Here is a 14,033-nt window from a genome sequence, read left to right as displayed (position 1 = left end):
AAGAAAGAAAGAAAGAAAGAAAGAAAGAAAGAAAGAAAGAAAGAAAGGAGAAAGAAAAAGAAAGGAAGGAAGGAAGGAAGGAAGGAAGGCAGGAAGGAAGGAAGGAAGGAAGGAAGGAAGGAAGGAAGAAAGAAAGAAAGAAAGAAAGAAAGAAAGAAAGAAAGAAAGAAAGAAAGAAAGAAAAAGAAAGAAAGAAAGGAAGGAAGGAAGGAAGGAAGGAAGGAAGAAAGAAAGAAAGAAAGAAAGAAAGAAAGAAAGAAAGAAAGAAAGAAGAAAGAAAGAAAGAAAGAAAGAAAGAAAGAAAGAAAGAGGAAGGAAGGAAGAAAGAAAGAGGAAGGAAGGAAGAAAGGAGGGAGGGAAGAGGGATGGAGGAAAGAAGGAAGGAAGGAAGGAAAGAGGAAGGAAGGAAGGAAGGAAGGAAGGAAGGAAGGAAGAAAGAAAGAAAGAAGAAAGAAAGAAGAAAGAAAGAAAGAAAGAAAGAAAGAAAGAAAGAAAGAGAAAGAAAGAAAGGAAGGAAGGAAGGAAGGAAGAAAGAAAGAAAGAAAGAAAGAAAGAAAGAAAGAAAGAAGAAAGAAAGAAAGAAAGAAAGAAAGAAAGAAAGAAAGAGGAAGGAAGGAAGGAAGGAAGGAAGAAAGAAAGAAAGAAAGAAGAAAGAAGAAAGAAAGAAAGAAAGAAAGAAAGGAAGGAAGGAAGAAAGAAAGAAAGAAAGAAAGAAAGAAAGAAAGAAAGAAAGAAAGAGAAAGAAAGAAGAAAGAAAGAAGAAAGAAAGAAAGGAAGGAAGGAAGGAAGGAAGGAAGAGAGAGAGAGACAGGAAAAGAGAGAGGGGGAGGGAGGGACGGAGGGAGGGAAGGGAAGAAGAGAGAGAGAGAGAGAGAACGAAACCAACCAACAAACCCTCCTTTAGAGCAAAAGTGAGCTCCAAGCTGCTTACAATTGCCTTCTGCCTCTGCCTCTCCCTTTGTTTGGCCCTCTCAGACTCCCGCTTCTCATACTCTTTGCGGTGTTCTTCCCTCTTCAGCCTTTCATGCTGATACTCCTCGTAGCTGTCATACCTGGGAAACACAACTTGATCATTAAGTCAACCGCCTCCGCTGAGGCAAGCACAACGCATCACGAACTGGGGAGGGGGCGGGCGCGAGCTAACTCGTCCTCTGGAGGCGTGGGGAGAGGAGGAGCGCAGGGAAAACCCCCGCCCCCTTACCTGGGCCGACGGCTGTAGGGCGACCTGGAACGTGATCTCGCGCACAGAGGAGAACTTCGGTGCGCGCGGTGCCTGCAGTGGCTCGACTCATAATAGTAGCAAGATCTGCGAGCGAGAGGAAAGACAAAAAGGGCATTTGCAACGGCCAGTTCGCCCCGCTTTATCGGCCCAACTGAGCATGCCTTGGAAACACCGCGGGGCGTAGAGTGGCTTTTTTTCCTCCTAGCTACTGGTGAGATTCCCCGGTGACAGTTGGTGATCACCTAGTCAGCTTAGAGGTCTGGGAGTGATGTGTTCTCTCCCAGCCTCTCTCATGGATGTTAACGCCGAGCGCCAGTCTGGTACACTGTCAGCTTTATCTTGCACGGATCTCAACTATCCTGGCACAGGGCAGCTCTCCAGGTAATGGAAAAAGTTAGATGAGCAAGTTTCTTACAAGTTGCTCTCTGTGATCCGACTGGCTCAAGGCGCTTGTGCTCAAGGCTGACAGATTTAAGAGAAGATGAGGAGGCATGTCGGTGTGACAACCTGGCTAGTTCCAGAGGCGCTGGGAAGGGCCTGGTGAGAGGGGCTGGGGCTGTCTGTGGCTTTTGAAGGCTTGCTTTTTTGGACCTGACGCTTCGGGTGGGCGTTGACAAGGTTTACCTTGAAGACGATCTGCTGCCTGGGGACCTTGATCTTGACCTGGAATATGGTGATCGGGAGCACGACCTGTGTCGAGAAAAGGACCTTGAACGAGAGCGCATCCTTTGGGGTCTTTGAGCAAATAAGGATTTGGGTGGTGACACGGAATCTCTACATGGAGAGTTAAAAGAAGAGCAAGAAGGCGACACATCGAACAATGAATAGGATTGCGTGCCATCCCAAGGGTAGTTCAGTTTATCACTTTCATCTTCGCTGTCATCAAATAGGCCATCCATGGCTAGTCCTGAATTTATAAACATAGGTAGTTTGGAGAATTGTTCATTACTGAAATCACTGTCCCTCAGTTCACTGGTCTTGTCTGCTTCGTCGTCAAAAACAGCTCGACTGGGATGACCGAAGTGCTTGTTCAGCTCAGCTCGGATTTCCTGGTCTTGGAGCTGTTTCCTGGTGCCGCAAGGAGAGACCTGCTTGCCCGCCTCCGAAGTCTCTCTCAGGTAGCACTGGTCTGAATCTGTGGAAGAACAAGTCTGCCCCTGCCAGTCGGAGGAGGCATCTTTATATTCTAGTGGTCTAGAGTCTTGGAGCTCCTGTGATATATTAATGAGTATCTCCGTTTTGGAATTAATCGACTGACAATAGTCATGGTCACCAAACAGCCGTAGGCTGGGCCGCTTGGTCTTCCTTTCCTCGTGGCCACTGGTGAGCACGGAGGTCTTGCTGAGTTGGGCGTACAGCTCAGACTGCTCGGGCCCTTTCTTGGCGGAGTTACTGCCTGGGGCGCCAGAAGGCTCACTGCTCCGGGGCTTCTTCGACGGCGGAGGTACCACAGTCTTGCAAGAGGACTTCAGCTTTGGAGAAGTCCTGAAAGGATTATCTTGGTTGGCTTTATGAGGAGGAGTTGTGGGTGGAGTTAGGCCTGAAGGTCAAAAAGGGAAAAAACAAACAAACAAACAAACAAACAACAACAACACGGAGGGGGTGGGGTGGGGAGAGAGACGGAGATAATGCTGTTAAATGCCAGGATATGGTTCCCTAACTCCTCCAGGATTTCAGACAAGGGTGAGAAAGAAGGAAACGAAATTCATGCAAGACCTGAAAAAGTGCCTTTCGCCCCCTCTGCCTCTGTCCCCAAGAAAAGATGGATCTCACTACCTCCGGGCAGCAGGGAAATCCGTGATGCTTTGGCTTTATACGCCCATGCTAACAGATCTCGCTTCCCAGAAAACGTTCACGCCTCCTACCGGCCTCCGTGGCACCAGGCATTACCAAAGCTCACATTGCCAAGGGCATCGTCTGTCTGCTTTACGGAGAATTAACAGCATGGCCCAGGGGAATCACAGAGTAGCTTTGGTAGCATTTGTCTGCAAAGAAGGCTGCGGAGCATACGAGTGGCTCAGAAGTTGTTCTCCGATCAAGGATATCTACCCTTGGAGCCCAAGAACTAGGCAACTTAAAAAAAAAAAAAAGAAAGAAAGGACAAAGAAAAAGAAAAAAAAAAAAAAGATGGGATGATAGCAAATGTGGGGCAGGGTCAGAGTGACAGAGACAACTTCAAAGATAAGGTCAGAAAAACACAACAGACCAAGGCAGGGAACGAGACAACTCTGCAAGTTGATGGCAGTGATTGTCTCCACAGTTCATTAACTTGGTAAACCATGGCTAATGTAGGTATAATACTTTCTTGTAAGCATAACTAATACATTCTGTCTAAAATATGGTTCTGCAACAGAAACCTAAATGAACAGGAACACTAAATATTGCAGTACCAGTGGACCATTTTATTTAGAGCACAACATCGGGGCGGGGGATGAGGCTGAGGGATTGCAACAGATCCACACGTCAGCAACCAACTCATTAAAAACGTGGGAAAAAAAGGGAGACGGGAGAAACCCCGTCAGTGGGTGCCTTTCGTCCTTTTCTAGGGAAGAGCAGAAAAATTCCATCAGATGCCGTCATGGGAGAGTCTGTGAATTACAGTTTGCCTCCTCTATGTTTTACCCCGGAGAAAGTTCTACGCATCTCTTTACACCGAGGGAGGATAATTGGGAAGTGGCTCCAGAGTCCAAGGAACTTTGAAGAAGGGCAGGCTGGAGTTCAAATGACTTTATGCTTACAAGGGAATATTTGAGTTTACAACACACTTTCTATTTAGGAGGATGGGTGAAGGCTATTCAGCAGAAAAGAACTTCAAGTCTGCTAACAAGCCTGGGGTTAGACTTAAGGCAACTGCACATTCCAAGGAAATGGCAGAGAAATCTAACCTTGCTGGAGTAAGGAAAAAAAAAAGTATATATATATATATATATATATATATATATATATATATGTATATACACACACACATAACCAAGTAGGTCACAGAAAGCCACTTGAAATTTTGGTATGAACAGGAAGATACTGCCTCTTTCTCTCACTTTACAATAAAGAGATGAGAGAAATTAATATTAATATTTCCTCTATAATAAAATAGTTTACAACTAATATTTGGCAATTTTTATTATGCATAGCTAATGCTCCTTAAATGAGGAGAGGAAAGCTACAAAAATGCAAAGTAATTTGACTCTGGAAATCCATCCCAGAAAAGTTCAGAAAGACAGGGAAATATAAACACAAAGTGAAGGGACACATCAGGGTCCCAGCAAAGCTCCCTCGATTAGCAGTAAGGCACTCTTCGCTGGAAGAGAACCGGGAGGTGACGTATTATTGAAGGAAACATCTGTGTTACTGAGGCAGGCTCTCCTTTTGTCCCCTCTTTCGTGGACAAGTATGTCTTTTCTTCCATTAAGAAATTCCTATATAATCAATCTTTCTCCTTTCTCTCTCTCTTTTTTCCCTCGTCTCCTTTACCTTTTGCACTGCCCCGTCATAATACTGATTTCTACCGCATGCTACCTTCAATTGCCATTACAACAAATTTAAAGATACTAATAATCCCACCCCCAAAGAAATGACAGATTCTTAGATATTTCTCATAGGAGGTTAAGATGCTCAAAGAAATGATGAATAATCTCTCTTTGCAGAGCAAATAACAGTCAAATATTCCAAATGACATAGCCCTTGATTGGGGGAAAAGGACATTCGACATCCTAAAATCCAATTCCATAAATCTTTTCATGGTTTCCAAACTAGGGTAGTTTTTACTTTCCTAATAATTTACTGCCAGGATCATTCATTTGATACTTATCGGATAATGCTATATATTCTTGCTCATCTCTTTTTGAATGTATGTTTTATCTTGTCTCTCCAAATAGATTATATGCTCTTAGTAGAAATGTTGCCTGGGCTTATTTTTGCAAAAATTCTTACTCATTTATTTTTTTTTTTTCCCCTAGGGTTGTCTGGGTGGCTCAGTCAGTTAAGCATCTGCCTTCAGCTCAGGTCATGATCCCAGGGGTCCCGGGATCGAGCCCCACATTGGGCTCCCTGCTCAGCAGGGAGCCTGCTTCTTCCTCTCCCTCTCTTGCTCCTCCTGCTTGTGAGCGCGCTCTCTCTCTCTCTGTCAAATAAATAAATAAATAAAATCTTTAAAAAATTTTTTTTTTCTAGATTCTCCTTACATTTCAGTGGCCCAAGAATAACTTGGGAAGCTGGTCAAACATTTTTAATGAGGTGGCTCGTGGACCACATATGGAGAGCATCTGTCCTGCCATGTTCGTGCCGCACATCGCCTTGTTCTCAGTTACATGTATTTTGACTGACATTCTAGACGTATAAAAAGAAACCCTAAACTTCAGAAACTCCAAATTAGGCCACTATTAAAGAGAGACTAGTTCTAAAAATAGCTCAGCTATCTAGGGATTTTAAATATAGAAATTCTTTTTAGTCTTGAACATCTGAAACCCTTGTCCTAGTACCTAAGCTCATTATCGCTTAAATAACTGATTCTCAAGTTGCTATTGGGAGTGGCGACACCCTGATTGTCGTGTTTTTTGGGGTTTTTTTTAGTTAAAAGCTCAGCCTTTTACCTTCTTCACATCTTAGGCAGCCTGTCGTAATGGGAACAGACATTTCACTGAACACCTATTATGTGCTGGATCATACATCAGATGCGGATACATAAGGGACTTCGTGGTCCCTTTTAAAAAATGGGCAAATCTTCAAAACTTGAAGTTAAGTACATGTTCTTGCGCATGTGCTTAAAATTTACAGAAACACTGAGATAACCAAATATACCCTATAAGTGAAAATAGCAGGGCTGTAAATTTCTGTTGGCACACTTTGTTAAAAAAAATAATAATACTTGCCTAATGGATTGAAGTTATTTTAAGATTAGTGAGTACATGGGTAAGGGAAAAACAATTCAGATAATTCCCTAAACTTTTTACTGTTTACTGAAATGTCTTTATCCAGAGAATACCTCCAAGCAAGACCGAGAAATCTCAAGGATGGAACCACCAGCACCTAATTGAAAATGTATTTCCAGATAGAGTGGAGACCCAAAGCAAAACAAAGAAAGCAAAAGCAAAACAAAAGTGTAAGAAGAACTTGTTTTTTTGTTTTTTTTTTTTAATGTAGTGTCAAACTTTTAAGAGCCACTGATGGGACAGGGACCCCTTGCTGCACCTGAGCTAATTGGATCTCTCCCATGTCCCCCAGCCAGAACTCAGTCCCCGGTGTTCAGAGGACAGTCAATACTCAATTCCTTAATGCCGCTACCTTTGCTCATCTTCCCTCTAATGGCCAGACTCTCAATTTCACCCCACAAGCTTAAATCAACAGTGCTAATGCCTCCCATAACCTCCGGATTATTTCCTGCGTGTTGATTTTCTGGGGAATGTGTACATTTTGGTGTTGACAGTACAAGGTATATTCCATGCTCTCTCTTGAACTTAGCAGGTTTTGACAGATTTATGTGAGGACAGATGGCCATTACAGGCTGAAGGCTGACAAGAGGCAGTTCAGAGCATTGTTAACACACTTGCACAAACTCTCAGCAGTGCAGCACTGTGCAGAATGTAATTCAGACTATAGCTTTTTTATTACTGCCTATTTTCTTTTGTCAAAAGAGCCTGCTGTGCAGAGCAAAAAATGGCTGCTATTACCCGGAATGTAATGGGTGTCAGACAAATCACGTAACACAAACAATCAAGAGTATGTAGGTCATATTTCAACAGAGCACAACCTTAGCAATATTTATGATTACTGCATTGAAATGTGTTCTATAATAAACAAGTACCTCTGCATCACTCACACTTATGCACTTATGCACAGCAAATCGGGGAGAAGTGCTACATACTCCACAGTCATCTTTTTAAACAGCCCTTTTATTTAAAAAAAAAAAAAAGTCAGAGACAAGTTTGGTTTGGTTTGGTTTTTCATGATGTGCCATAAAATGATTTTCTTTGAGGAGCTCTCTTTTGGGTTTGTTTGTTTAATTGAATGACTCTGATGAATCAATGATGACTCCGCTGGGGTGTGTGTGTGTGTGTGTGTGTGTGTGTCCACGCACGCGCGTGTGTGTTCCACAAGCCACCCAATGACTTCAGCAGGGTTGGTTTGTTCGTTTTTTAATAGTTTATAGCATTTTACAGAATCTACTCCTCTAACTGTGACTCATTTCAGAGTTTCTTTGACAGTGGGATTTTTCTTAGGTCACGGGTCAATTGAAATATTTCTTAAGGAGAAACAATGAGAAGATGAGTTTCTAAGTTGCTTAAAAACTTACCCAAAAAGAAGGACTGGGCAGAGAGGCCTGTGGCTTATCCCACTCCTAGATTTTATGCCTCAAGAACTTGGAGTGGGTGTCAAGAGACCATAGGACGGGCTGATACTAAGTATGAACTGTTCCTGCTCTGCTAGTGAGAATATTTTGTTATAAAAGCTCCTCTCGGGCCCTCCTTGGGCCCTCAACTTCCCCAGGACTCCCTGGAGGTCCAGAGGAGCCAGCCGCTGAAGTGTGAATGTTCCCAGGGAGGAACCTCTCCCACCCTGCTCAGTACTCTGGGGACCATTACCCCAGGCTGCCCTGACTGCAGGTGCCTCTGCCTTTACTCCTTGTTCGGTATGTCCTTTATCACCCCCAATTCCTGGGGAAAAAACTGGCCCCACAGAAAAGCTTCAGAGCATTCTTATGACATGTGCTTAAGTCCCCAACTCTTGCTCATGGAAGATACTAATTGGTGCCCATGCACTTTCCCACAGTACTGGGGCAGGAGTGGAGATCAGGGTGGGGGGGAGGGAAAACCTGTCTCTCCAGGCAGCCATCACCAACCCCCCCTCCCCAAGCTGATGTGGGAGAGGAAAGTGCTTTGTTATCCTTGGCTTACGAGAAATTTGGATAGTTTTTTTCCCAAAAAGGTAACTCAGAAACAAAGGAGTGATCTTTCCGGATGTTGGGTCGAGAAGAATGATATCAAAAAAAGAAAATGAAGGATATAGTTGAAATATGGAAGAAATTCCTAACAGTAAGAATTGCCAAACATTGGAATGGGCTGTAAAGAGAATTTGTGGGGTCTCCCTTTCTTGGGTTCCTTGGGCTCAGGAATGGATTATATGACCTGTCAAATTCACTTTCCAGTTCTCTCATGCTAGGGTTTTCCTTTTAAAATTACCAACTACTGCTCATATTTTGCTTTGGTTTATTTCCCCCAAGATAAGTCACATACAAAAGACATATGTACCAAAAGGGCACAGTAAATGTAGCTGTCTGTCAATATTCTGTCCAGCAAAATGAATTTTTAAATGGGAAGTCCAAAAAGGATAATAATATAAAAGTCCACATGAAAGAAATTACAAAATGATTGGTTAATGAGTGGGTTCTTAAGCACAAGTCCACCAAAGTACAGTGTGAACGATTGCCAATTTAAACCAAGGCAAAACAAAGCGAAAAATAAACGGCACCCAATCACCCATCTTCTATCATCAAAACCATGAGGAAAATACAATACCAATGGAAGACAACATCACTAAGACCTTGTGTGTTAGGATGATGAAACTGCTGATTATTTGGTTCTTCTTGTTTCTCTAATGAGTTATAAAATAGTTATATGGCTTTTTATTACCTTTAGAGTAATAACTTTGAAAACAATCTACATGTACACATACATATACACATATGTGAAATTTTGGGGTCAGCCACTTTGGTCCCTAACCAAATTTCTTCGTGTCTGCTGGCTAAAACCATCATTTAGTTGAGCTGACATTGCTTTGCCATTTCCATTTCAGAAAAAAAAGTCTAGCACTCTGAAAATCTCCATATGCAATAGATTTAAATGCCTTCTGCCAAAAGAGCATTCTCTCCTCTCATCTTGCTTTACTAACAGCTATTTTGAAATCAAATTAGTTTTTACACCTGTAAAAAAGAAGTGTTTTTTTTGTTTGTTTTTTTTTTGATCAGCCAAAATGAGCTAGTTTAGGACAATCACAAAGTCAGACCAGCTGGCAATACCTAATAAAGCAAACTTCCTGTCTCATCCCTCCTGTTTCCCAAAGACTCCGCAGATGGGACAGAGGGATTATTCTGGAGGTCTCAGGATTTTGTTGACTCTTTACACTTGTGCTTAAATGTTTGGAAAATTTCACGAAAATTTGTGAGAGTAAAGAAAAAGAAGACACCAGAAAGTCCTGGGCAACAGCTTGATCCATTTCCTTGGCCTGAACCATGTGGATTAAGCCTGTAGACCAAGGATCAACGAATCAACAACCTGAATGTTTCCATCCTGTCCACCCCTTGCTGCACCTCTGGCAGACATCATTCATTGATCGTGACATCTTCACTGAGTACGGACTTGGCCTTGGAATCCTCCTCAACACAATGCTCCTGGCAGCCAATAACCAATCAACGATACTTGGCAAGTGAAATGAAACCTATTTAACATAACAGATGTTGACTATTATCTTTAAAATTCAGGCTTCAGGAAAGAGACATCATCTCTCATCAGACAGACATGCTTTGAACCCAGGGTCCACTACAGAGCTAGTGTCAACATATAGCTTTTTCCTCAACAATGAAATGGCCAGAGAATCAAAAAGATAACATATAGAAAATGCTAACTGGGGAGTGCTTAACCTCCAGAATGTGTAGTAATGTAGAAGGAACTGTTGTTGAGAGGGTATCAAAGAGGAGATTTTTCTACCTCGATTTAGTAAATCCCATACCCACACCCCAAACAGTGTATGTTCAGTTTTTGGGGGGAATTCGAGGGATTTTTGCCACAAAGAAAATATATACCTTCATATATGAGCATGCCAAAGAGAGAACAACATTAGGGTCAGTGAAAGGGGACAGGTGAAGATAATCAAAAGTTGAAAAGATGAGCAACAAGATACAATGACCTCCGTAGATAAAGTTAATGCAGAATAAGTAATTAAATATCGCATATTTATTGAATACTTCTATATGCTGGCACTGAAGGAAGCCTTTTTCATATTGTATCTCTACCCTCAGAGTGACTCAATGAGATACAGGTACTGTTATTATCTTCATTTGGTTCATTAGGATCCTGAGCCTTACAAAAGTTCATTAAAATGACTAAAGGCCACCTTGCTATTGCTAGATGGTAGATCCAGAATTTGAACTTGGGTTGTCCAATGTCAGAGCCAAGGTTTTGAACATCCTCACTAAGCTACGCTGTCTGCTTTTAGAAAAATCATAGACTACTTCCATTTGAGCTTCACTGCCTATGAAGTTTTTAAATTCTGGTTGAATGCACATGTAATTGCCATTTTTGGATGTCAAAAATGGTTGAATACTGACAATTTTATTTTTCAACCTATATTTTAATCCTTGGAGTCAGGCAGTAATGTGATTTGGGGATTATAAATATGACTTTAACATTAAGGAAACTAAGACCCAGAAAAGATTAAGGAGAGAGAAAAGCATTTTAGCAATTAAAAGATGAAGGAGGAAAAGTACATGCTCTGTCTTGTAGTTCCTTACTGATTTCACTGCCCATTGCCAAGTACAGTGTTACTCAAACATCGCTTTGATTTCCTGCCTTCTTGCTTCTGCCCCATCAATATCTTCTCCCCTTTCCATCTTTGCAGTTCAAATCTGATACAAATATTTCTCTCCCTAAGGCTCCCCAAGTCAGTTCAGCCTACAGAGAGTACAGTTCCCTCCACACTCCTTTCCATGGATCACTTGGGTCCTTCACTAATGATATGAGCTTAATGCTTCTTTCTGTCCTTGAACCATCTTTATAATTCTTTTCAATCTTCTGTGCAGTCATTGTATTTAACTTGAAGCAAAGTTACAGGGTTCCCCTTGATAACTGCTTTTCTCCCTTTGGTGATTCTGTTGAGGTACAATCAGTCTTGTCACATCGTGCAATCCCTACCATGCAAGAAAAGTTACTAAAGATTGTTCGAGGAGATGGAGATCACAACCACCATATACTGCATTGCATTTCAAATGCATGATATCTCTATCCAAAAAACCTCTTCTTTACACCACCCTCCAGTTCCAAACTTTTCTTCCCAGTCTCCTTCGGCATGCTCCAGGTTCCTCCTCAGCGCCTTGTTTTTCTAGAGCTCTAAATTCTTTCTACTTTGTAAGGCAATTTGGCCCTACCTCAGTTTCTCCAATTTGCAGCTTCACACTTAAAACCACCACACTCCATAAACTAAAAACCACCCCCTGGGCCCATCTTTCTTAGAAGGTAACAAAATATTACAGGTAATAAATAGTATCTTGCCTTCATGCTACCTGTACAATGTGTGTTATTTCCCCGACAGACTATAAGCCCCCATCTTAAACACAAGAACGTTTGTTTAGCAGGCCAAGGACAATGCTTCATACTTTATATGGATCAGCCTCTAGGTCTCCTGTTTGCTATACATCCGCTAAGACCTATCATATTGCAAGCATAGAGCAGGTATCAAAAACATGTTGGTAAATTGATTTCCACTGTACCCAATAATCTTTCAAAGCCCCCAGAGGAAAGGATTTAAACCAGTCAGATGAATTCTGGTTCACTGACAGAAATAAATCCACTGTGTATATTTTTAAGGATTTTAAATACATAAAAAAAATGTATCTTATATACATCTCTACTTGTCTTTCAATAGTGTAGGCTCCTAAACTTTTGAAATCATCACTAAATTACTTAAAATTAGATATCTATCAATAAGAAAAATGTTAAAACTTTTGTAAAAGAAGTGCTTTTTTGTAACACCATAACCTCACTAATGGAAGGAATGAAATTAAAATGATATATTCATATATATAACATTTCAAAAACAAAGATATCCAATGCTAGGAAGGATGTAATAAAGCAAGTATATCCATGTAGTGCTAATGGGGCTATAAATAAAAGCACTCCTTTGGAAAGCAATGTGGCAATATATACCAGAAGACCCCAAGATATCTTTATATTCACTATTAAAAACTGCTAAGAATTTATCTTTAGAAAATAAGGTAAAATTTGTGAAAAGAACAACAACAACAAAAACCCCACAAATATCTGATTAAAACGGTCAGAGGACCTGAATAGGTATTTTTCCAAAGAACACATACAGATGGCCAACAGACACATGAAAAGATGCTCAGCATCACTAAATCATCAGGAAAAGGGACATTAAAACCACAATGTCACTTTATACCTGTCAGAATGACTAGTATAAAAAATACAATAAGTAACAAGTGTTGATGAGAATGTGGGGAAAAAAGGAAACCATGTGACTGCTGGTGGAAATGTAAATCAGTGCAGCCACTCTGGAAAACAATATGGAGATTCCTGAAAAAAAAAATAAAAATAGAAATACCATATAATCCAGTAATTCCACTGTTGGGTATTTATTCAACAAAAATGAAAACACTAGTTAAAAAAGATACATGCATCCCTATGTTTATTGCAGCATTATTTATAAAAACCAAGATACAAAAGCAATAGATGAATAAAGAAGATGTAGTATACATATATAATGGAATATTATTCAGTCATAAAAAAGAAAATCTTGCTGTTTGTGAAAGCATGAATGGATCTAGAGAATCTTATGCTAAGTGATAAGTCAGACAGAGAAAGACAAATCCCATATGATTTCATTTATATGTGGAATCTAAAAAACAAAACAAAACAAACAAACAAACAAGAAACAGACTCATAAAGACAGAGAACAAACTGGTGGTGATTGCCGGGGGGGGGGGGGGGGGGGGGGATGGGCAAAATAGGGGAAGGGGATTAAGAGGTACAAGCCTCCAGTTATAAATATGTCACAGGGATGAAAAGCACAGCATAGGGAATTAATCAATAATATTGTAATAAACTTGTATGGTGACAGATGGTAACTATAATTATCGTGGTGAGCACTGCATAATATATAGAAGTGTTGAATTACTATGTTGTATGCCTGAAACTAATATACCATTGTGTGTCGATTACACTTCAGTAAAAAAAAATAATGAACAAACATTTCTAATGCAGTGCTATTTCCAAACGGTAACACTTTAAAACAACCTAACTTTATAAGAGGAGTACGACTAAATAAATTTTGATGTACCTACTAAAACTAATGTCATATAACACACTAAAAGCCTGATAATAAAGGGTCTGTGATAATACAAAACTTTCTCATTAAAATGTTAACTGAAAAATCAGGATGCAAAATTATATACACAAAATGATTATAGTATAAATATAACATATTAAGTTATCCATAGAAGAAAAAAATGCATTGGTAACTTTACATCTAAAATTGTGAATAGGGGCGCCTGTGTAGTTCAGTTGGTTCTGTCTGACTCTTGATTGCCGCTCAGGTCATGATCTCAGGGTTGTGGGATTGAGGCCCCCCACCCCCACCCCAGTCGGGCTCTGTGCTCAGCAGGGAGTCTGCTTGAGATACCCTCTCCCTTGCCCTCTTCCCTTCCCCCTGCTATGCTCTCTCTCTCTCAAATAAATAAGTCTTAAAAAAAAGAATTATGAATATTTTTCCACCAGTTTACATTTTTGACATTTTTATAGTAAGCTTAAATTATTTATAGTAAGAGAATAATAAAAACCTTTTAACAGAAGCCTTGGTGTGGGTGTATAAAATGGAAGCTTTCTCAATCCTCTCTGAAACAAAGTAACTGACTAATACAACATTCTGAACACTCAGAGTAAATAGATTCCTTTCAACTGGGCCACAGTAGTATTTCCCAAACCAGTTGATGTCTATTATAGTGGTAACTGGAATTATGTAAGGTAATAAAATATGATGCCATTGAATGAAGTATAAGAAAAATTGTTTCTGTAAGAAGAACCAATAA

At 40.5% G+C, this 14,033-nt stretch overlaps 1 protein-coding gene across 4 annotated transcripts in view; it reads right to left on the bottom strand.

The window, feature by feature from the left end:
- Positions 1 to 14,033, bottom strand: part of PPARGC1A (PPARG coactivator 1 alpha) — a 100,401-nt gene that overhangs the window by 19,863 nt on the left and 66,505 nt on the right. For all 4 annotated transcript variants that reach the window (XM_035005210.1, XM_035005211.1, XM_035005213.1 and 1 more), the window contains 3 exons: positions 1,847 to 2,762; positions 1,202 to 1,306; positions 932 to 1,052 (listed from right to left, as the gene is read on the bottom strand). In XM_035005210.1, coding sequence (XP_034861101.1) covers positions 932 to 1,052; positions 1,202 to 1,306; positions 1,847 to 2,762 — 1,142 coding nt within the window. The remainder of the gene's footprint in view (positions 1 to 931; positions 1,053 to 1,201; positions 1,307 to 1,846; positions 2,763 to 14,033) is intronic.

The sequence above is a fragment of the Mirounga leonina genome, unplaced genomic scaffold (assembly GCF_011800145.1).
Source record: "Mirounga leonina isolate KUSES-001 unplaced genomic scaffold, KU_Mleo_1.0 Mir_129, whole genome shotgun sequence".
Classification (NCBI taxonomy): Eukaryota; Metazoa; Chordata; class Mammalia; order Carnivora; family Phocidae; genus Mirounga; species Mirounga leonina.
The sequence above is the reverse complement of the archived record's forward strand: the minus strand, read 5'-3'. Positions and strand labels throughout refer to the sequence as shown.